At 37.7% G+C, this 23,495-nt stretch overlaps 1 protein-coding gene across 1 annotated transcript in view; it reads left to right on the top strand.

Annotated features, from left to right (window-relative positions):
• The window catches only part of LOC124542009, a 56,266-nt gene that overhangs the window by 19,804 nt on the left and 12,967 nt on the right, over positions 1 to 23,495 (top strand). The window contains exons 14-38 of the mRNA XM_047119961.1: positions 266 to 401; positions 1,286 to 1,381; positions 1,695 to 1,805; positions 2,741 to 2,830; positions 4,067 to 4,238; positions 5,819 to 5,982; positions 6,833 to 7,043; positions 8,203 to 8,373; positions 9,566 to 9,753; positions 10,517 to 10,621; positions 11,853 to 11,967; positions 12,711 to 12,874; positions 13,562 to 13,643; positions 13,838 to 14,017; positions 14,633 to 14,725; positions 15,807 to 15,908; positions 16,487 to 16,633; positions 17,853 to 17,995; positions 18,595 to 18,786; positions 19,157 to 19,261; positions 19,975 to 20,192; positions 20,907 to 21,006; positions 21,550 to 21,623; positions 22,289 to 22,487; positions 23,341 to 23,444. Coding sequence (XP_046975917.1) covers positions 266 to 401; positions 1,286 to 1,381; positions 1,695 to 1,805; positions 2,741 to 2,830; positions 4,067 to 4,238; positions 5,819 to 5,982; positions 6,833 to 7,043; positions 8,203 to 8,373; positions 9,566 to 9,753; positions 10,517 to 10,621; positions 11,853 to 11,967; positions 12,711 to 12,874; positions 13,562 to 13,643; positions 13,838 to 14,017; positions 14,633 to 14,725; positions 15,807 to 15,908; positions 16,487 to 16,633; positions 17,853 to 17,995; positions 18,595 to 18,786; positions 19,157 to 19,261; positions 19,975 to 20,192; positions 20,907 to 21,006; positions 21,550 to 21,623; positions 22,289 to 22,487; positions 23,341 to 23,444 — 3,462 coding nt within the window. The remainder of the gene's footprint in view (positions 1 to 265; positions 402 to 1,285; positions 1,382 to 1,694; positions 1,806 to 2,740; positions 2,831 to 4,066; positions 4,239 to 5,818; positions 5,983 to 6,832; positions 7,044 to 8,202; positions 8,374 to 9,565; positions 9,754 to 10,516; positions 10,622 to 11,852; positions 11,968 to 12,710; positions 12,875 to 13,561; positions 13,644 to 13,837; positions 14,018 to 14,632; positions 14,726 to 15,806; positions 15,909 to 16,486; positions 16,634 to 17,852; positions 17,996 to 18,594; positions 18,787 to 19,156; positions 19,262 to 19,974; positions 20,193 to 20,906; positions 21,007 to 21,549; positions 21,624 to 22,288; positions 22,488 to 23,340; positions 23,445 to 23,495) is intronic.

Genomic DNA, 23,495 nt, shown 5'->3' on the forward strand with positions numbered 1-23,495 from the left:
AGCCACGACTAACACAAGCGATAAGCTTAAAAGGAGAGGTAAATGGGAATATTAGTAACTAGTAGTTGGGGGCATCGCATTTTGGGGGTTGAATGTCATGTGTTGGGCAAAAAAGAAGCCTTTGTACTTTATTGGAGTTCAAGTTTGCTTCATAGCATTTCATCAAATTCGGTTCAACGGTTTGATCGTGAAAGAGAAACATACAGACAGATAGACAGATTTACTTTCAAATTTATAATATTAATATAAATTGTACAACAAACAGATACCAAACATTTAAAACATATACGGGAGTTTCGTGTTGCGTCGCAGCCTTGGCCATGTTGAGGAGACTGAGGGCTCGGGCTTGGAACGAGGATATCCTGGATGAGACCTTGGACGTTGGGTATAATTTCTTTAGAGTGAGTGCTGTATAAATATTAGACAACATCACATACATTACTCTGATCCCAATGTAAAAGCTGAAGCATTTGTGTTATGGAAAGTCAGTAGTAATGACGGTACCACAAACACCCAGACCCAAGACAACATAGATAACTAGGAAACTTTTTTTAAATCTCCGTGTCCTCGGTGTATCGTACCCATGAAAACCGGTGTCCACACCACTCGATAATAATAATCCCCCTGTCCTTATCCCACTTTTACTTGGGGTCGGGGCAGCATTTCTTTTTCTTTCATACTACTCTGACGAACGTCATCACACAAGTAACATTCTTTCTAACCATATCGTCTTCACACAATCTATCCATTGTTTCTTTGTTCATCCCATACCCAGTGCTGTAAATAGCCCTGTGTGAGCTTCTACAACTGCGCCCTATTTAAGCAGACCCTTTGCCTATTTTACTGTCTCACTGACTAAAACTTAAACGCAGGTTCACTACTGCAAATGCGTTGCCCATTAACGATAAACACTAAACACAAATACGCTCGTGCGCTGCCAAAAAATGAGCGCGATGTATGTTTTTAATGATACTAGCATGTAAGTACGTTTGTATTGGAATCGAGTACTAGGGGCTCAGCGGAATCTTAACAAGAGCAAAACGAAAAACAATAGTCCTGTGCAGTCTGTCTATTCTTGCGCCCCCGAGAGTCTACGCCCTGTGCCTGGGCACCGGTGGTTCCGCCCTATTTACGCCACTGCCCCTACCTTTATATCCATCCAAATTCTCATCACATGGTCCTCGTTCCTCTGCATAATAAGCGCATACAATGACAGCCGATTTTCACTCCTTCTCGATTACCGGTGTCAATTGCGTCACTAAAAATATTTGAATTAATGTTGTAGGAATCACTGGTAGAAAGGGGTGGTCCGATAAGACGGCTCGTTTTGGGAGAATTGAAGGAAACGTTAACGATAAGGGACAAGGAGTACATGCATAAGGTAACTGTTATTTAAGTTAATTTTAACTTTGCTGCTTAGTACATTCAAATCGTTTGTAAAAAATACATTGGTAGAAAAATCATATTATTCGATACAAGATTTTATAGATGATAGAAAAGCGTGGAGTTAATACCTGTTGACTTCTAAGCAGGATATATTAAATTAAATAATTGTATTTAATTAACATGACTTTGTATTTTTCAATGTTAAAAAAAGAGTAACTACTGAATTTTGTGCTGGTTCTTCTCGTTCTTATCTTAATCATTATAATAAAGTGACTTAACTGAAGCCATTTATTTGCAATTCCGTTTAGGAGAGGGGAATAGCGGTTTGGGGTAAACTGATATCTAACAATCCAAAAGTTTTCGATCTCTGTCGAGGGATCGAGGCTTTCTTCAAGGAATCGGATACTGGACTGCTCCAGGTATGTCTCTTGGTTTTAAATTACTTCTACGAACATTCAGAAAACTATCACAGTTTTTTATAAATTTGGACATTATTATTATATATCTCGAGCTGAGATGGCCCAATAGTAAGAACACTTGCATCTTAACCAATGCAGAATTATCATGTGCTAAATTGGTGGAGTAAAAATCATACCGTGTTTGGTGGTAAAGAAAAACATCGTGAGGTAACCTGCCTGTGTCTCATTTCAACTAAATTCTGCCAAGTGTATCCTCTAACCCACATTGGCGCAGCGTGACAGTAGTTCCATACTTTTTCTCAAAAGAAGAGGAGGCCTTAGCTTAGGAGTGGGACATTTATTACAGGCTGTTTCTTTACTTTTATCCATATGATTTATGTAATCAATTGCCAAAATGACAGCTCCTGACTGCTTTCATAGTAAGATTCTATGATGCCAAATGTGCCTTTACTCGAGAGTCGTGGGTATCCATCGGTACTTACCATGATAGATAAGAGTTATATATGGTTACGCTGCTGAAAGCACGACCTTATAAAAAGGTTTTATGTGGTGGATACTATAGATATGGGGCATATTCTGCGTCTCGAACGGAAAATAAACCTAATACATTACATATATCCTATATTTAATTTTTTAACTTTAAGATTTTTTTCTTAAAACGTGCAATGTGGGTTGTAGGTAACACAGGCACAAGGGTTACAACATCTTAGCTCCCAATGAAGGCAAGGCATATTTCCTGCCGTACCGATGTCAGCATTGGTTAATCACATAACATCGGTTGTTTTATTTGCCTGCCTGCAAGTTTGCTAACCTTCTTGTATTCAAATAAATCGTCCTTAAAATATGGAATATGTTCCAAGCCTCTCCTCAAAGGGAGAGGAGGCCTTAGTCCAGGAGTGGTAAAAATTATGTCATTTTGTCTTCAATACATTTAGATTCCTGGGGAATATGAAGTCGCTATCTGGAACGAGGGTGGTAAATATTATGTGTATCACCCTTGGCCCGCCGATAGATACGGGTATAAGGTAAGTTTAACTTTATTTTATATCACTCTAATGGTTTGTTGTCTCATATGTTCTTTAAAACTAGAGAGAGACAGAGAGATACTGGTACCCACACAGGGTACCATTGAAAATCAGCGTTGGGTTCTTGGAACCCAACTTGGAAGCTGAATGGTACACCTTTTAGGACATGTTAAGCATCATTGTGTTGTTTTGTATTGTTGTTGTTTTTTTTTTGTATATTTAGTTAGCAAGTAGTTATAGTTACTTAATATGTTTATATTTTTTTTGTTGTTTTTTCTTCCTTTTGTTTTAATTTTTTATACTTCTTATTCTTTTATTATGTACTGTGTCCTAATAAATATTTCTTTCTTTCTTTCTTTCTTTCTTTCTTTCTTTCTTTCAAGATTTTATCATTGTCTAAAATTTTACTAGCATTGTTGATTATTTTGCTAATTCAGATTCGTTTTTGAAGATATATTTCATCTAATTTATCTAAACTTGGTCTTCTATATTTACTTTTTGTGATTTTCTCTGCAATTAATAAGCTATAATCAAAACTAATATTTTAAATGATACTACTAGATAAGATAAGATAAATATTGAGTGGATTGTCTTTTATCTATATTAATATTATAAATTGGAAAGTAACTCTGTCTGTCCGTCTGTCAGTTGCTCTTTCACGACTAAGCCACTGAACCGATTTTCGTGAAATGTGGTATTAGTCCAACATTTTTAGATATCCGCTCTGCATAAAATCCTTGTACGTGATTTTTCGATTGAATGATGTCGGAGGTATAATACCAAGTATAATACCTAGTTTCTGTCGCCCGAAACTGCGAGCGTTATCCGCCATCTTGAAAAAACGTGTTTTTGCATATATCTCGGAAACGGTAAGTTTTACGTTAAAAACCTTAAGAAAAAAAATCTTTTAAAAAGATAATATTAAATAATAATAATAAATAAAATTTTCTAAAGAAATCTTTTTTGTAGAGAACAAAATTTCCCATCTTTTTTATACCAAACTTTTCCCCCTATTGTTGATATTTTCCGATATATTTAAGTATAAAAAAAAAAACATTTTTTTTGTTTTTGTAAAGTAACGACAGACACTCGGTTTTATATTTGGGGGGCACCCTCCAACATAATCCAATCGAAAAATCACGTAGAAGGATTTTATGCAGAGCGGACCGATTTTTGGTGCTAAAATTCTTGGACTATATGAAGCAAACAACGACCTCTAGTTATGTAACAAAACAGGTTGGTCTTCAAGATGGCGGCAAGGCCTGTATCCTCAACTTCAATCGTGTCTCACGTCTCTGCGAGCACTTCTTGGATAGCGTCGCAGACCTGAAGAGGAAGCCTTTCAGTATATCCGATGTCTACGTCACGGAGAGGGGTGACATGCCGGAGCCGGTGAATAAGTTGAAACGTGAGATACGTTTCATTACATAGTATAAAACGAAATCTATATTTCTAATGCGTTCCGTATTTTTGAACACTTAATAATAAAACACTTAATACTTGGATGCCATTGGCGAGATTACTGTAACCATATTTATGGCGGTTTGACTGTGACGATCTATATGATTTTAAACGGCTCGACCTTTTGAGCGAAGAGTGTGTATTGTTGACAACAATAAGGAAACTTTGTTTGTACCGATATTATGGACTTTTTGGTTGCGTCTAATTATTTGACGCTGACTGTCCCAATGTAAGCTTAGATATATAAATTAACGCTACGGATTTTATGCGGTTTTTCTTAATAGATAGTGATTCGAGGGGAAGGGTTTGTATATATAATACATGGACATTATAGTAAAGTGAACACTGATAATTTTAGAAGTTTCTAATGTGATGTCGTAAACAAATCAATTCTGTTGTCTATTCAGTATCAGTATTGCAACCGTACGAACTCGGGTTGGGTCGCTTGTTGGGAATATAGCCTGAAACAGAAGCTATGTTCTTGTTTAGTTCTCAAACTTGGTGGTAGGGCTTTGTGCAAGCCCGTCTGGGTAGGTACCACCCACTCATCAGTTATTCTACCGCCAAATAACGGTACACAGTATTGTGTGTGTTCCGGTTTGAAGGGTGAGTGAGCCAGTGCAACTACACGCACAAGGGACATTACATCTTAGTTCCCAAGGTTGGTGGCATATTGAAGTTGTAAGGAATAGTTAATATTTCTTACAGCGTCATTGTCTATGGGTGATTGGGTGATCGTGACCACTTACCATCAGGTGGCCCATATGCTCGTCCGCCAACCTATACCATAAAAAAAGATAGAACCATCTAGAAGAAACTTGTGAACAATTATATACCTATTAATTAATCGTGTTCAAATCTTAAATTACAATTGTTGGATTCCACATTTGCGCTGTGCCTGAGCAGTGTAAAACATGCCGTCACAACTTTATGCACAATAATAATACACAAATATTTAAACAAAACAAATGATATAAGCAATGAGTAAAGTTGTTAATCTTTTGGAGGGCAAAGAATTTTCGATAAGGCAAGGGTATTTTTGTCACTCTGCTAATGTACTACTGAGTGGCCTAATTTAAATAAAACTAATTATAACGGATGAATCGCGTATATTAATTATTTTTAAACATCCCGACGTTTCGAGCACTTTGCAGTCTACCCGTGACCACGAACACTGCAAAGTGCTCGAAACGTCGGGATGTTTAAAAATAATTAATATACGCGATTCATCCGTTATAATTAGTTTTATTTAAATGTGTAATAATCGCGAAAATTTAAGACAACATTATGAGTGGCCTAAGTTTTCCTCCATCATCACTAATCAGATGTTAGTGTTACCCGAAATAAAATAGTCAGAATTAACTATACAAGAAATGTTTGATGATGTATTACTAAAGGCATAATTAAAAATCATACTTAATTTAAATCCACTTAGAGAATACTAAAAGAATAACACTATATTTGGAATTATAAATAATTGCCCCACATGCGTAAAGTTAAAGGCTACATAAATCCTTTTTTCAACAGCGGTAGCTCCTAACCGATGGGTGGTCCGTGGTAGGTTTCACGAGGCAGACCTCCGATTCCCGGAGGAACATCGTGGGAAGCAAGCGACGCCTGTATCGATAGCGGCCATCGCTATGGCGCATGTTCTAGAACCTTCGAATTGGACAGCTGATGATATCGATGAGGTTAGTTATTTTTGTTTTCTATTAGTTCTTATATTTCCCTAATCTAATGTTAGTGTTTTCATTGCTACAAATATATTTTATACTAGCTGCGCCCGCGACCTTGTACGCGTTTGAATTTAATAATATTAAATATGTTGTAGCCTAAGATACTCCTTATTATACAGTGAATGTCCCGTCAAAATGGATCCGTGGTTTGGTTCACAAATTTCTCTTTCAAGAGCATGACCTATAAAGAATTCGTTACAATTTACATACAATCTGTCTCGTCAGATTGTAATCTAACGAATTTTGTAATCTAACGGTGACATATATAAAACCACATACATATAAATAACGTAGACTGATATTATAAATTACGACATATTATAATAATTACGACATAATAGTAATTTGACAATGCGAAAAATAAATTGTGAATTATTGTAATAAAGTGTATATTATGAGTTTAAAAATGGTAATTTGCTAAGAAAAGTTGAAAATAATACTTCATTTATTCAATGATCCATAAATAAAAATTCATTTTTTCAAACGTTTGTCACGTGACACAAAACGCTCCTGATCGGCCGGGCTTATAATGAAGTCACTTTCTTGTAAACTTTGCTTTTCTACTATATGTACAACAGATTAAACTACAGCAAAGTGACGTCACCGACCCCATTGCAGCGCCATATTGTCCAAGTAGCGTTTTCACGCTAAATATGGAATTTTTAATATGATATTTTTCGGCAAATATGTACTAGAAATAAAAAAGTCTATTTTACTGGGTTCCTTAACCTCTACTAAATAATATAAAATGGATTTTAAAAATCAGTCAAATAGCCTATTACATGGATATTTGTGTTTCAAATAGACCCTCGTTCGAGGCGACATTCTTTACCAAAATACGATGGAACATCTCGATCGTATGGGCATTAGCCTCGAGACGCCTCGCGCTGAAGAGGCGGAGGAAGAAGAGGAGAAGAGTCCAACGGGGATGCTGGCGGCGGCTGATGTACTGACTCGCTTCAAGATATCGGAGTATGATTGTATCGAGACTGAGGTTATGGATAGCGCGTATAGCGGTAAGATTTTATTTTGTTTTATCGTCGTCATCATCACCATTATCACCAGCACCACCATCACTACCATCATCATCATCATCATCATCATTACCGTCCGCAGATATTGTTAACTTTGCTGTTTCGTAAATTCAAATCGTTTGTAAAAATACATCGGTAAAGAAGGCATATTATTCGATACAAGATTTTATAGATGATAAAAAAGCGTGGAGTTAATTAATACCTGTTGACTTCCAAGCATGATATATTACTTTAAATAATTGTATTTAACTAACATGACTTTGTATTTTTTAAATGTTGAAAAAGAGTAACTACTGAGTTTCTTGCCGGTTCTTGTCGGTAGAATCTACTTTCCGAACCGGTAGTGGCTTCACTTAATTGTTAAACTACGATTCAAAAGTGCTTGTAAAAGCCTACTTGAATAAAGTTTATATTGATTTTGATTTTTGTCACAAACACCGCCACTAGCACTATCACCACCATCATCATCGCTACTACCATAAACATTATCATAATTATCATCATAATTTTCGTCATCACCATTAATATCGTCATGGTTGAGGCTCCTGTATGCTCGATAAAATAGATTGTTAAAATCTTGTCATTTTAGTGGTGTTTATGATATTCTTAAAAAATACTTCATTTACATTTATTAGGTATTTACATGGTAGGTGCAAGGTGTTACACAGATATGCTCCGAACAACGTATTTAATTATAGAAATGAATATAAAAGGCTTATTAAATGCTCTTGGAGGTAGTATCGACTTTCCTCTGTCTAAAAGAACTTCTAAGAGAGATTATCGAGTTTGAACGCAAAAAATTAATGCTTAATGTACCTAATGTATTTACTTTAGAAAACTGGCGTCATTAGATTGTTTACATGGACGACCAGATATTTGACGACATTTGACACCGGTGTACACTTGTTTTCATGGGTACGCCACTCCGAGATACCGGGTTAGATTCCCGGCCGAGTCGATGTAGAAAAAGTTCATTAGTTTTCTATGTTTTCTTGGGTCTGCGTGGTTGTGGTACCGTCGTTATTTCTGATTTTCCACAACATTAGTGCCTTAGATTGGGTGCCCAAATTAATTAAGTAATTACTAGAATTTTTACTTATTCATGGATATATTATGATGGTTGGTTGCGATAATCTTCCAGGTAAATTGAACCCCGAACCGGGCAGTGGTATCGTCGCCCTCAAGGACTCGATCCGCCAGCTGTTCAAGGAGCATTCTCACGCCGTCGTCACGGCCAGGGGAGGCTCGACAGCTATTTGGAGATTTGAAGACAGCTACTACTTCTTTGATCCTCACGGTTGTGATGAGAATGGTAAGCGATGGGTCTGAGTTTCTTTCACTTTCACACACACACACACACACACACACACACACACACACACACACACACACACACACTTCTTCTGCTGATATTCATATGTTATGTAGGTTTGTAAATAGTTCCAAATTGCTTAAAACCGCTGAGTTTCTTTCGCTGGTTCTTCTCAGGTCAGAGTATTTTCTTCTCCGAACCGATGGTAGTGTTTAATTTGACAGTACCTTAGAGTAATGTTTCTATATTGAATTAAGGAATTTGTGTTTTAGTTACTTAGTAATTGACGTTTTAAATTACTATGTTTGTTAATCATACTTTTAAGGAATAGTGGAAAATGTTGGTAATAATTTTCCATTTAAAAGTCAATAAGAAATAAACTATACAAGAAACTACAACAACAGCTTGTAAATTCCCACTGCTGGGCTAAAGGCCTCCTCCCCCTTTGAGGAGAACTTTTGGAACATATTCCACCACGCTGTTCCAATGCGGGTTGGTGGAATACATATCGGTGGTTTCCTCACGATGTTTTTCTTTACCGCTGAATACGAGATGAATTATAAAGACAAATTAAGCACAAGAATCAGCGGTGCTTGCCTGGGTTTGAACCCGCAATCATCCGTTAAGATGCACGCGTCCTAACCATTGGGCCAATACAGGAAATAAATGCTCGCTTTGTAGTATGATACTTTATTGTTGACTAATTAATCCGCCCTCGATTCGCACGAGTGCAGTTTACTAATAACAAAAGTGATAAGTATAAAGTTAATACCGTATTGCATAATACAGATTTAGGACAGAGAAAAGAAAATTGGGATAGGACCATTAATGAGGGGGAGATTATCCCCTATACATATACAAACAAATAATATAGTTTTTATCTCTTTATAATTTTTATTAATATTATAAATGTGAAAGTAACACTGTCTGTCTTTCTGTCGCACTTTTATGATCAAACCGCTGAAGCAAGTTTGATAAAATTTGGTATGAAGCAAACTTGAAGGCAAAGAAAGCATATAGGCTGCTTTTTTTGCCTGACACATCACAACCCACAAAAAAAATAACCCGACATGCGAACTAACCCGCGCGCGACTTACTAGTATTTTTATATACATAGATACAATTATTTTTACATTTATTATGTGATTAAAATAATAAACTAGTCTAATATTTATACCTTTTAAAATTTTAGGTTATCCGTCCGAGGAACCAAGGTCAGCGGCGTGCCTGGTTAGAGTGAAGGGATCACCTGATGATCTAGCCAATGTCATCCTGGGCAACTTGGCTCCGGGACTCGACGACAGCTTTAACATATCACCAGTTGCGGTGAATGCGAGTAAACTTAACACACAGATTGGTGCACCAGAAACGAAATTGGACGTGAGTGTTGGTTTAAATGAACACGATCACTTTGATTCATAAAAAACATTGGAAAATGTTTTGTAGCTTGGACTATTTTAAGTTACTCGGTGGTGGTCGAGCCGAGATGGCCCAGTGGTTAGTACACTTAGCTAATGATTGCGGGGTCAATCCCAGGTAAGCACCACTGAATTTTCATGTGTTTAATTTGTGTCTTTAGTCATCTCGAGCTCGTTGGTGAAGGAAAACATCGTGATAAAACCGGCTTCCATTTTATTTGGGTTACTCAATTGTTACTCTATTAATGATATAATAGAGTATAGTACTATACCACCAAGTATGGGATCTGAGTTCACTTCTGGCGATCTCAAGTACACAGGGTAGCCTTTTGGAAGCAGAACACTGATATGTTGATCATGTAGATACTGATTGTATAGTTTTGATGATTGTAAATTTTCCAGACCATTAAAGTTATTAATTTCGGGATATTTACCATGTTTTTTATTTTTGAGAGACTGTCTCAGTCTGTCTCGTCGTGTCTCGTGGACAAGACATTCGTAGACAATGTCGAAATATCGAGCTCCACCGAAAAAAAATAAAAAACATGGTAAATATCTCGAAATTAATAACTTTAATAATAAAAATATCCATGTTAATTTAAAATCTTATATCAAGACGATCTCTATCAGAAATTTTGATTTGCTTTTTTCCTTCAATTGGATATACATATGCCACCTGAAACTTTTGTGACTTGATATATTTGAATGGTACTTGTTGTTTACAGAGTAAAGCGTTCAATTGGATAGCGAAAGGCAGCGCCGCCATCATGATGGGACCGAGGGGCGAGAACACGGCTATCGGCAAAGCTGCTGAGAAAGCCGGCATTACCGTGAGTGTTATATGTTTATTACTACTTTGGCAGTTTCATCTACGGGGCATTTAAGACCTCGTATGAAAACTATCATACCGGTACGGGGCTTATTAGACCCCGTAACATTTAAGTAACTGAAACTCGATGTGATGTGATGTGATCGAATCTCGATGTGGTTGGTGGTCGAAGAGACCCCGTATAAAAGTACACCATACCATTCTGCTTTCAATAGCCATCATGTAAATATATTTATCACTTTCTACAATATAGCAGTGTAAAGTGTTTATAAATAAAAAAATAGCAAATAATGTTACGGTCTTCGTGCAACACATCTCGTGCTCGGCGGTGAAGGAAAACATCGTGAGGAAACCTGCATGTGTCTAATTTCATCGACATTCTGCCACTTGTGCATTCCACCAACCCGCATTGGAACAGCGTGGTGGAATATGTTCTAAACCCTCTCCTTAATGGAAGAGGAGGCCTTATCTCAGCAGTGGGAAATATACAAGCTTTTACTTTACTTTACTTTACTTCTTGCAACAGAAAAATCTATGTTTTTCTTAGTCGCACTGCAAGAGAGACACATACGAGGCGTAGACGACCCAAGATTAAAGAATTCAACTAAGTTTTTTTTAGGATGATTTCATGCTCATAACAAGAATTCACCCCTAATAATATGTGAATCTTAACCGAATACAAAAAAGGTAGAGCGTTGTGAAGGAATTCTTAAATATATGATATTGCATTAGTGATTAGTAGTTAGGATGCAAATTTTCGCCATGTATATCTACTTTTTTTTAAATAATAGTAGTAATGCCTTTTTTTTCTCGCTGCAAAAACGCTTTACACTCTTCCCCCACGTAATGTTACCCACTAAAAAACCACTGGTAACCTCGCCGTCTTTCGGCGGGCGCCACGGGATCGCTTACGCATGCTACCGTGACGGTAGTAGCAATTCCTCAAATTAATTAATGACTAATATCCTTTTTAAACCCTTCTTTTAAGCTTATTACTTTGTTAACATAAGGACGACAATAGCCCAACGAGTCTGTAAGCCATCACGCTATTGACGCTAAAATTGCACACTCCTTGTCCTCAAAATAAGAGAATGACTTGCCCCACAAAGAGGAAATTTAAAGTCTGTTGATTTAAGACTAAGCAAATCTTTGAGGTCTTAATGAAATATTCTCCAGGATGTATAAAGGTCGATAGTGATGGTGATTTTGATTCTGATGTTTGATATGAATAGGATGAAGATATGGCCGGTCGCACTCTAGCGCTGCCTGTGGTGGCCGCCTTTGCAGCGGCTACCGAGGCTGTCCCTCCACCGCATATGCATCAGGATCACATGTACAATTTTCTCGGTTAGTCGGTTTTCAATTCTATTCTACTGTTCATACCCACTACGAGACCACCTACCAATGTATCTATTGCATGGATGTTTTTTTTGTTATGGTTTTGTAAAATTGCACTGGATTTGATATGCGTTGATACATAAATAAATTATTTTATAGATACCTTACTGTTTGCTTCTTTTGTTTAAAATAATGTTAAAAACATCCCAAGATCATCGTTTGGCTTCTTTCAATTCTTAAAAGTTATTAAGCCTTTGAAAAATAATACTATAGTTTTTTAAATCTGTCCGAAATCTTGTGTTTTCAATAACTTGGATTTTTTTTATAAAGCTCGTGCATTGTTATCATATTTGTCTGATATTCGGGAAAACAGATCAAAATTAAATCAAATTACATCAAAATAAACTTTATTCAAGAAGGCTTTTACAAGCACCTTTGAATCGTTATTTAACAATTAAGTGAAGCTACCGACGGTCGGAAAGTAGATTCTACCGAGAAGAACCGGCAAGAACCTCAGTAGTTACTCTTTTTCAACATTTAAAAAATACGATCATTTTAGTTAAATACAATTATATACGTATGTCAACTGGAAGTCAACAGGTATTAATTTCAATCTACAAAATCTTGTATCGAGTAATATGCCTTTTTTACCAATGTAATTTTTACAAACGATTTGAATTTACGAAACGCCAAAGTTTAAAAATATAAATTACATCAAATGCCCCCAATATCAATGTGAACTGTAAATCCAGATGCTGGCGTTGAGTATTATTTGAATCACGTTAAGAAGACCGGCCGCAAGGAGATTGAGCCAAACGATCTGACGGAGAAGTTTGAAATGGGCGCAAATACATTCTCTATCGAACTCGAGGACCCCATCCGGCTACCGCTACGGCTTCCCGATGAACCAGCAGGGGTGAGTGGGCTTGGAGCATGTACGAGGTTTCTGGGTTAGGGGAAAAAGTACACTAACTACAGACACAAAAGACAAAACATCTTAGTTCCCAAAGTTGGTGAAGTATTAGCGATTTAAAGAATGGTTAATATTTCTTACAGCCCTAATGTCTATGGCCGTTGGTGACATATGGGTGGCTCATATGATCGTATGGTTAAAATTAAGATTGACTCACGGTCATATGTACACGAATCTGGATCCGCACATATACCACTGCACCAAGCGGGAATTAATATACACATAAATATCAAAATCGAAATTGTCAACCATTTGTCAATTGTCAAGCATTCAAATTGAGTATGAATTCAGCCCATTGGTGAATTTGCAATCATTAATTTTTTGGTCTACATCAGAAGTGATGGCGGATAGTATACACATCAATTATCAATTATTGGAAATGTTTGAAATAATTGTAGAATGCTGATGAAGCCGTTTGCTCCGTCACTCAGGACGTTTAAATAATCATAAATTAATAAAAATAGTTGTAGATAGCATTAATGATAATTTATTATATTTGCCAAGCTTGTGAAACTCTGGAAATTACTTTGTAGGTACATACTCGTAGTGTTATGATAGATGGATAATGAACTCGCCTTAAATATGGATGAATCAGTTCATAACGGTTTGGGAATTTAAAACTCTTTACAGGAAGGAGGCGAAGAGGAAGCAGCCGAAAAAGAAGAACTCGGAGAAGAAGAAGAAGAGGGGGATAAGGAACCGCCCATGAAACGTAAGCTATATTGTCTATATAGTCAGGTGTTATGTGACAATTTGGTATTTTTTGGAAGTTTGGTATTTTTTGGAAGTTTGGAGTTTCATATTCGTAATTTTTTATTGCATTGATGTTTTTGTGAAACCTTGAAATATTTGGCAAAGTATGTGTTATACACACATACATTTATAAATACATATATAATTCCACAGAAATTAAGGATGCATTATTCAAAATGTGGTACGACCAGACGAAGCCTACGTCGGTGTCTTTACTCGTTGGCGACTACCACCAGCTGGGAGTGTGGGTGTCTGCTGGAGGGAAAGTGGTCGCATTCGATCCCGCACCCACCTTGCCCAAGGGCATGTTGACACCACAGAGGATAAAGAAGGGTGAGTGACCTTGTTCATATATATATGTATATAAATGTAGGTGATTTAAATTTCAAATATATGAAATCAAACACAAAATCTTTTCTATTCTAGAAGGTTCATAAAAACTCTTTTGAATATATGTATGTTACAGAGTTGAATTATTTATAAAAAAAGTTTTGTATGCAAGTGTGCGGAAAAATACGGATGCACTTTGTTTTCCCTCTCTTACTTCAACAGGAAAATTAAGCTCCAGACTGCTACTGAGTGTATCCTGAAAAAGTTTCTGCGATTTCAACGCACCGCGCGTTGTTTTCTAATCACGTAGATATTTGTCAGGATCTCGGGATCTGTAGCATTTTGATATATCGATTTTGATATATAAACGAGATTCATAATTTCTTGAAAGACTTCTTGATAAAATTGTAGCTGAATAATACAATTAATAATAATGACAAGATTATTGTCATCAACTAATACTTGCTTTGTCCTATAAATTTTCAGTCGATATCATTTTCTTGAAAACAATTCCCAAAAATGTTTGACACCTTTTTGGAAATGTTCTTGTGTTTAGGCTAGTTAGGTTCGCTAGGCGAAATTTACAGACTATTATAAAGAGTATTCATTATTGCAAAGGTGATGAGTTGCGTCTTCAAAGAATTAAAGACGAGATGGCCGGGGAAGGTGGCGGTGGTGGCGAGGAAGAAGGAGATGAAGAAGCTGGAGCGGGTGAGATACCACCTAAGCGTATTACTGTTAAATACAAAATAAAGATGTCATGACGTCACGTCATGATGTGTTTTAATGAAATTTCTGAATGCTTGCATGCCATCGATACGTAAATTTTAGGGCATTACTGTTGTACCCATTTCACGTCCAGAAATATCGCAATATTATTAATATCTTGAACTTTAATAGCCTTTTTGACGTTGGACCAATAGGCCTCCTCATTGTTAGTGATCACAATCGCCCCGTAGACATTATTTATCAATCTCGAGGGCTAAGATGTTTGGTCCTCTAGCGTGATACACCAATCCTTTAAACTGGAATACAACAAGGTTAAGTATTGCTGTTTGGTGGTTGAATATCTGGTAAGTCTGTGGTACCTACCCAGATGAGCTTACACAAAGCCCTACCACCACCACCTTAATGTCAGTACGGGCGAGAGCTTCCGGCATGGAGAGTTCTAGAGGCGATGGTGTTCTTATGGTGTTCTTAGTTTTATAGTAGTTAAAAAGCTAAGTATTAGAATAATAACTACTATCAATATATCATTATATCAAATAAAAATGTATAGTAAGACACAAAATAGATGTAGCATCGGCTAAATTCGTAAAACCGATCTCATTCGAATTAAGTACGCTATCCCAAATTATCTATTTTTATTTCTTATGTGAATATGACCTTTACGCAAAACGTAATAACTTGTAATATCACATGACCTAATATATATTCGTCAATTTGACCCGTCGATTTACATGCACTTGTTTTCTCGGGTTGAACTGACACTGAGATTCTATAGCGTCGAATGGCGCGATAGAGAGCTATTTTTATTGGTTGTATAAATCGGCCGTAATCGGTTTTATTGAATTTGCCGATGCTACATCTAAGTTGTGTCGTACTATAATAGTAATTTGTAAAAAAAGGTACGGACGATTGTAAAATGTGGATGGACCTGGATTGTGGATGTAGTTTAAATTATACAAAAAGTAAATTGTTAACTGATACTAAGAATACACAGATAAAATCTTGGATTGATTGAGAAATCAATGAAGTTGAAGTAGCTTTCTAGCGGATGATAAATTTTCAGAAGGCGAAGAGCAACCGGAACCGGAGCCGGAATTCGTTCCACCGGAGTCGTGCCCAGCTCTGATGGTGTTTGCCAGCCCCGGAGAGTTCATCGACAAACTCAGTAAGATGATCTTTAACAAACCTTACCGATGTGAAATTAATGTTGTGCCCATTTTTGTGTTTATACGAACGAATGTTTTAATGACTTGTGATATTTGTAAGGTAACAAATGTTAAATTATTTTCTCTCAAAGTAATGATTAATTATTCATCATTTTAAGTAGGTTTGTCATGATTTTGAGTCGTTGTGTTACAAAATGATTGAATGTAAAGCAGAGATGATATGTTACTTAAATAGTTTGATTCAAGCACCGATCTTTCTGCCCTAAATTATCTTTTTCTATATCCTCTCCTTTAATGACAGCCCATGCTTGCTTTAAATTTGTTACTACGTTACGAACTAGGTGATGTTTGTTATTTTATGGAACTCATAATGCACCAGGTAGATCTTACATGGATTCGGGATATTATTTTTTCTTCAACATCCATTTCCATAATAACAAAACGTCACCTTGTACGTAACCTAGTAATTTGGTTTAAATGAATTGTTAATTTAATATTCGAATAAATAATTTGTAGTGTCAAAAATTGTTCTTTATAATTTTTATTCTTTTTTTAAACTATTATTATTATTAAACAGCCCTTCAAGGAGGACTCGACAGGAAGCAATGTCTAGCGCCCTACAAGCTGTATCCGGTTAAGATTACGAATGAATTGACAACAGTGTTGAAGGAGAGGAAGGGAACGGTGCCCAAGACTGGTGATGATGAAGTCGAAGATGAAGAAGGTATAGTAGTTAATAATTATGTAATAAGAGACATCCGAAAGTTAAAAGGTCGTTTATAAGTTGTTTAGAGTTTGATAATAACAAAACAAATTTAAGATAAAATATGTTCTTACATAAATGAAGGTGAGCTGAGATGAACGCAACGAAGATGCAGTTAACCGATGACTGCGGGTTCAAACCCAGGCAAGCACCACTATAAATTTACTTAATTTGTGTTTATAATTCATCTCGTGCTCGGCGGCGAAGGAAAACATCATAAGGAATGCATGCATGTATCTAATTTCATCGAAATTCTGCCACATGCGCATTCCATCAACCCGTATTGGAACAGCGTGGTGAGATATGTTCCAAACCCTCTCCTTAATGGAAGAGGAGAGGGTTTGAAGAGGAGTTCCCAGCAGCGGGAAATTTACAGGCTGTTACTTTACTTTTTACTTTTATAAATGAAGGTCATCTGACAAAAATATACTACATCTGATTGTATAATGTTTGGGTTATCGACAGCTTGTATTAGCAAGAGAACATGATTTTTTCTAGCATCAATTTAGTCTGAAAATTATCTAGACTAGGTTTTATTTTAGATTTCTTACAAACCGATTACAAGTATTTTTTATCTATTAACTAGATTTAATTGATATAGATCAAATTAATCACAAAATGTCCCCTCCCCCCGCCATTTTAAATTTAAAAATTAAACTAATCATATTATCTAATGTGTTTTTTTGCGGTCCTGTCTTGTAGCGACAAAGTTACTCACACTGATGAACGCCGATACTTAAACTTGGAGTTTCCCATGATGATTTTGTTAATATTAGTAGCGAACTATTGCTTGAACTTGCTTATGGTAATGTTTTACATCTAAACTAATTGATTCGTCGTTTTTTTCGAGAGATGAGTGTGTGTGAGCGAAATTGAGTTTGTGTATGAGAGAGAATTCTTTCTCAATTTAACTTTTTTTTTGTGGAATACGTTGATGGATGAGCATAATATGGGCCACCTGATGGTAAGTGGTATGGACGCTCTAAGAAGTATTAACTATTCCTTTTATTGTCAATGCGCCACCAACCTTGGGAACTAAGATGCTATGTCCCTTGTGCCTGTAGTTACACTGGCTCTCTCACCTTTCAAACCGGAACACAACAATACTGCATGCCATACCCAGGTGAGCTTGCACAAAGCCCTACCACCAAGTAATTTTTATTATCAATTTGTTTTCAAGAGGGAGAATTGCTCATTGAGCCTTTGGACGACGCGGCCATTGGCAAGTATTTCACAAGGATCGGACGTGCGGTTGCGTCGGTTCGAGGTCGCGTCGCGCAAAATGAGGATTACTTCTTGGATCAACCAAACAGAGATAATCAGGTATCATCATTTCAATCTTCTTAAGAGACAAAGGCCTCTCTTACCCTAAGCCATTTTTGACTTTGACTTTGACCAATATCAAATTTGACATTAGATTAACGCACTTGCATGAAAAGTAACTTGTATGTATGTTTTTATGGAATATATATTTTTAAACCCAGAAGTAGGAAGTAGGTTAACCTCTAAAACAATTATCTTTAATTTAAAATAACATTCAATCTACCACAAAAGAAAAAAACATTTAGTCTACAACACAAATAACCATCAATGTTCACATTACACCGTAATAATTATATTCGCGATCTCAATGTGTCGACCACGAATCTTCCGCCTATTTTTTTTTAAGGGAAGTTGTGTGACTTGACGCAGGTGTTACTTGTTTATTACAACAATATATGTATATATCCACAAATTCTTTAAAAAAATACAGAAGTGGGTATTTTACAGACTGTTTTATTTGTACTTAAGGCTTTCATTGTAATCGTCAATTTTCGACTCACAATTTGGGCAAGTTTACGATACTGGTTCAAATGAATCTGCAACCGTTTTTTCAGCAGTTCCTGCTACCATATTATTCAAAAATAATGTATCCAACACAGGATGCAGCGAACGCGATAATGGGCATCGTTGTGGAACACATCGAGCCTTACATATACTGGAAGCCGAAGCTCCTGGACGCGATACTGAAGTATGGAGATCGCCTGTACACGATGTCCTTACCACGAGCCTCAAATCCGCCCAAATTGACACCCGATGAAGTACAGAAGGAGTTTCACGTAACCACATTCAATGTAAGAACAGTGATATTATACTTTGTTAGGAATGCCAACTTAGCCGATGATTGCGGGTTCAAATCCAGGCACCACTGAATATTGATGTGCTTAATTAGTGTTTATAATTTCTGCCACGCGTGTATTCACTAATCCGCCTTGGAGCAGTTTTGTGCAATATGTGCCAAAGCTTCTCTTAATAGGGAGAAGAGGCCTTAGCCCAGCGGCGGGAAATTTACAGGCTGTTACTGAGAGTGGGGTAATGGATAAAGATGAATATTCAACCTCGTACCTTAGATTCTCATAAGATTTCCCTAATTCCAATTTTGTTTTCATTTTTTCTTTATATTAGATCATTTTAAGGTATCCTTTTTTTACATAATACGTGCAGGTAAGGTTGGAAGTAGAGAGTGACGTAGTGACCGGTGATATCAAAGCTGGTGAGACTGGAACTCTTCTGAATCTTCGGAGAGGAATTATAAAGTTCTTTGAGACGGTAAGACTGATCTTCCTTTCTTCTTTCATATTTTTGTAATTTTTCTGTCGTATGAATATAGTATGTTACCTACGGTGTTTACTTGTTATCTAGCTTCGTTTGAACTGCTAGTAAAATGTATATGACGGATTTTTGGAGAACAGATAGAACAGTAAAATATATTTGCTAAATGTTTGGAATGTACAAGTTGAAGTAAGTTTAAAGAAAGGCAGCTGCTGAAGTTACAGAAAGAAATGACGACTCTAACAAGCCTTGTCTGTATAACTCGTTCTGTTGTCTCGTATTGTCTCTAAGTGCAATCGTAAATAATGCATGATTCATTTAGAGGAGAGCAATGATATTCTAATAAACAGATATGTTATATCCATACTAAACAACAGAAAAAAAGTGTGCTGCGCCGGGGACCGTTTATTTTACATTTTTTTACAAGTAAAAAGGATAGCTTGATAAAAACAATAAGTAAAAGGGATAACTAGATGTTTTAATTACGCAAAGGGTATTACTACGTAATTATGATGTATTATAACGTATTACTACGTAAAACATCTAAAGGTAAATGTCACAATTAGGACGTCTTCAATTTTTGCGTGTTAATAACATATCTGTTTACTAGAATGTCATTGGAGGAGTCAGGAGAGAGGAAATTTACAGACTGATGATGTAATATTAATATAATTTGTGTTGCCATATTGATGTAACGAATGTGTGCGCAGAACAAGTACGGCGTGTTGTGCGCGAAGGGCTACTGCGCGGGCGTGTGGCGCGCGGCGGACGAGCGCGCGCTGTGCCTGTGGGACGCGCACGCCGTGGGCCCGACCGGCGCCAGCGCGCCCGGCGGTGCCGCCGCGCTCGTGCTCTTCGCCACGCCCGACCAGCTCGCGCTGACCTTCGCATCCAGTCTCGAGCGACTCGCGCGCCCCGGCCCTAACAAGTGAGGCGATCCCTTTGCGTACGTATTTAGGGCTCGTGGGAAGTTCCAGGGTACCCTCTCACGCCCGACCAGCTCGCGCTGACCTTCGCATCCAGCCTCGAGCGACTCGCGCGCCCCGGCCCTAACAAGTGAGGCGATCCCTTTGCGTACGTATTTAGGGCTCGTGGGAAGTTCCAGGGTACCCTCTCACGCCCGACCAGCTCGCGCTGACCTTCGCATCCAGCCTCGAGCGACTCGCGCGCCCCGGCCCTAACAAGTGAGGCGATCCCTTTGCGTACGTATTTAGGGCTCGTGGGAAGTTCCAGGGTACCCTCTCACGCCCGACCAGCTCGCGCTGACCTTCGCATCCAGCCTCGAGCGACTCGCGCGCCCCGGCCCTAACAAGTGAGGCGATTTACGTATTTAGGGCTCGTGGGGAGTGCCAGGGTCTCTCCGTTTCAATCGTATGTGAAGTTTGAAGATCTCATCCATTGTTCCTTACTACAATATCCTTATGTATTTGTGTTGTAGCTCTAAGTGATTTTGCACGGTATTTATTATATGTTATTATTATTATTTTTATTTATCTTATGTTCACTAGAAAATAATAATGCTTCTTTTTTTGGGTAAGATTTCATTTAATGCTTTTAACTAAAGTACTTGATTCTTGACTGTTGATAACATGTGAACTGATTATCTAATTGCATAGTAATTTTAATTGCTTTCAATCATCAGATATTCGATATCGTCGGTGAAAGTGTTCTGGGAGCTGGCCAAATCTCCCGGGGCTGTTACTCAGCAGGGAGCCGTGCCTGATGAAGGTTATGAGTGGAAGGTACCATCAGGAATCACTTTAATTCATTAATCATTCCTTGACTTCAATTGGGAGCCATTTAAAATTGGGTCATCTGATGAAATGAAGTAAGTTAGCACCACAGCCCACAACTAAAAACTTTGGCATCATCAGAAATGGTTTAACTAAATCGTTGGTTCCCTTATATTATGTTGGACAGCAGAGTATGTGATGATTGGGTGGTACCTACTCACTTGAGTGGTAATGATTAATTAAATCTTTATTAGTAAATTGATAGTATTTTGAAATAAATACAGAATTATTTAAATACGAATTTGAGACAATATCACATACATTACTCTGATCCCAATGTAAGTAGCTGAAGCACTTGTGTTATGGAAATCAGAAGTAACGACGGTACCACAAACACCCAGACAAAATAGAAAACTAATGGTAATCTACATCGACTCGGCCGGGAATCGAACCCGGGACCTCAGAGTGGCGTACCAATGAAAACGGGTGTACACACCACTCGACCATGAAGGTCGTCGATTATATTCAAATGATGGTATTTTTTTTGACTAGGTGCTGACTGCGTTTGTGGAGACAGCTCGCGGTCGTACAATACTTCGAGGAACACGACCTCCCGACCTTGTTAAGTGAGTGGATCTCATTATCTTATTTCTAAAATTATTGGGTTGTACAAGTGGGACGCTGATGGTAAGTGGTCGCCTTCCCAATGCACAACGCTAACTGGGAATTAAGATTTCAATTACCCTGGTTCCTGTATGCCCAAGCTCACACACCCTTCAAACAAGAAATAATAATGCTATATAGCTGTTTTGATGGAAGAATAACCTAAAAAGTAGGGAGTATAGTACGACACAACTTAGATGTCGCATCGGCAAAATTCGTAACCGATCACATCCGAATTGAGTACGCTATCCCAAATTATCAATATTTATTTCTCATGCGAATATGATCTTTGCACAAACGTAATAACTTGTAATATCATACGACATAATACATTCGTCAATTTGACGCGTCGATTTACATGCGCTTGTTTTCTCTGATGCGTGAATCTATAGCGACGAATAGCGTCGAATGGCGCGATAGGGAGCTATTTCTATTGGTTGTGTAAATCGGCAGTAATCGGTTTAATTTCATTCCATTGCATTTTTCCGATGTTACATCTAATTTGTATCCTACTATACCTGGCTTGGACAATATCCTATCACGATGTTAACTTATCCATTTTATTTGCCGAATATTTTACTTTTTTGGTAAATTGACTAAAAGATCCTTTGGTTACCGATAATACTAGATTTACTCGAGATGCGATCCTCCAATCGTCGTGTGGGGCGATTGTCGGTGCCTGCATGTCGCACGTGAGGCGACCCCACCTCTGGACCAGGAACACGGTGGACGAGGTCATGGTCGTTGCTGGGCAGCTGTTCTCGGCCTCGTTGTGTGCCCTGGGCTACGAGTTTAGACCTGGTGAAGATTTGCTGTCACCGTTGCAGGCGAGTTTTGTTTGAGATATTGCTGTATGTGCACAGTTGAGATGCCATAAGTTAGAATAAATGGTTAGCTTGGAAATTAATTCCAATGTGAAGTCAGTATAGAAGAAATGCTTATCCCTTACAGGGCTTACAAGTACTCAAGAGGTTAAAGTAGTTTAGATACTTTAGAGATGATCTCTCGACCAAGTTTCACTTAATATAGTTTGTTAAATGACGACTCAAAAGTGCTTTTAAAAGTCTACTTTGATTTGGTTTGAATGATATCTCGCCAAATTGTTGTCAAATGTATTTTATTTTTATTCGAGTCGAGATGGTCCAGTGGTTAGAACGCGTTCATCTTAACCGATGATTGCGGGTTCAAACCCAGGCAAGCACCGCTGATTCATGTGCTTAATTTGTCTTTATAATTCATCTCGTGCTCAGCGGTGAATGAAAACATCGTGAGGAAACCTGCATGTGACAAATTTCATAGAAATTCTGCCACATGTGTATTCCGCCAACCCGCTTTGGAACAGCGTGGTGGAATATGTTCCAAAACCTTCTCCTCAAAGGGAGAGGAGGCCTTCAGCCCAGCAGTGGGAATTTACAGGCTGTTGTTGTTGTTGTTGTATTTTATTCGGTATTTGTTATTATATGGTTGCAAATTGCAATGGACTACATAGTGGCGACACAAGATCGAATCTTAATGTGGGCAAGATACAGTTTGGTTTTTTTTTACAGTACTCTGATCCCAATGTTATGTTGTACTTTTTCAAATTTCGGGCGTGGGCCGTGGATCACACCGCCCACGCCTTACGCCGCCACTGACAGTATAATGCATTTGGATGTGTCTTTGACCGTGTCTGCGTTTCAGGTCTTGAAACGCTTCATCTTGGGCGTCAACTACGTACGTTACGACTTGCAGCTGGTGTATTCTGGTAAACTCGAGCAGAGAGAACCCACTGAGATGACTGTCAGGTGAGATTTGTTTATGGCAACAAGAGGCATGGCGTTGGTTATTCATTTGCT

The sequence above is a fragment of the Vanessa cardui genome, chromosome 29 (assembly GCF_905220365.1).
Source record: "Vanessa cardui chromosome 29, ilVanCard2.1, whole genome shotgun sequence".
In the NCBI taxonomy this organism is placed as follows: Eukaryota; Metazoa; Arthropoda; class Insecta; order Lepidoptera; family Nymphalidae; genus Vanessa; species Vanessa cardui.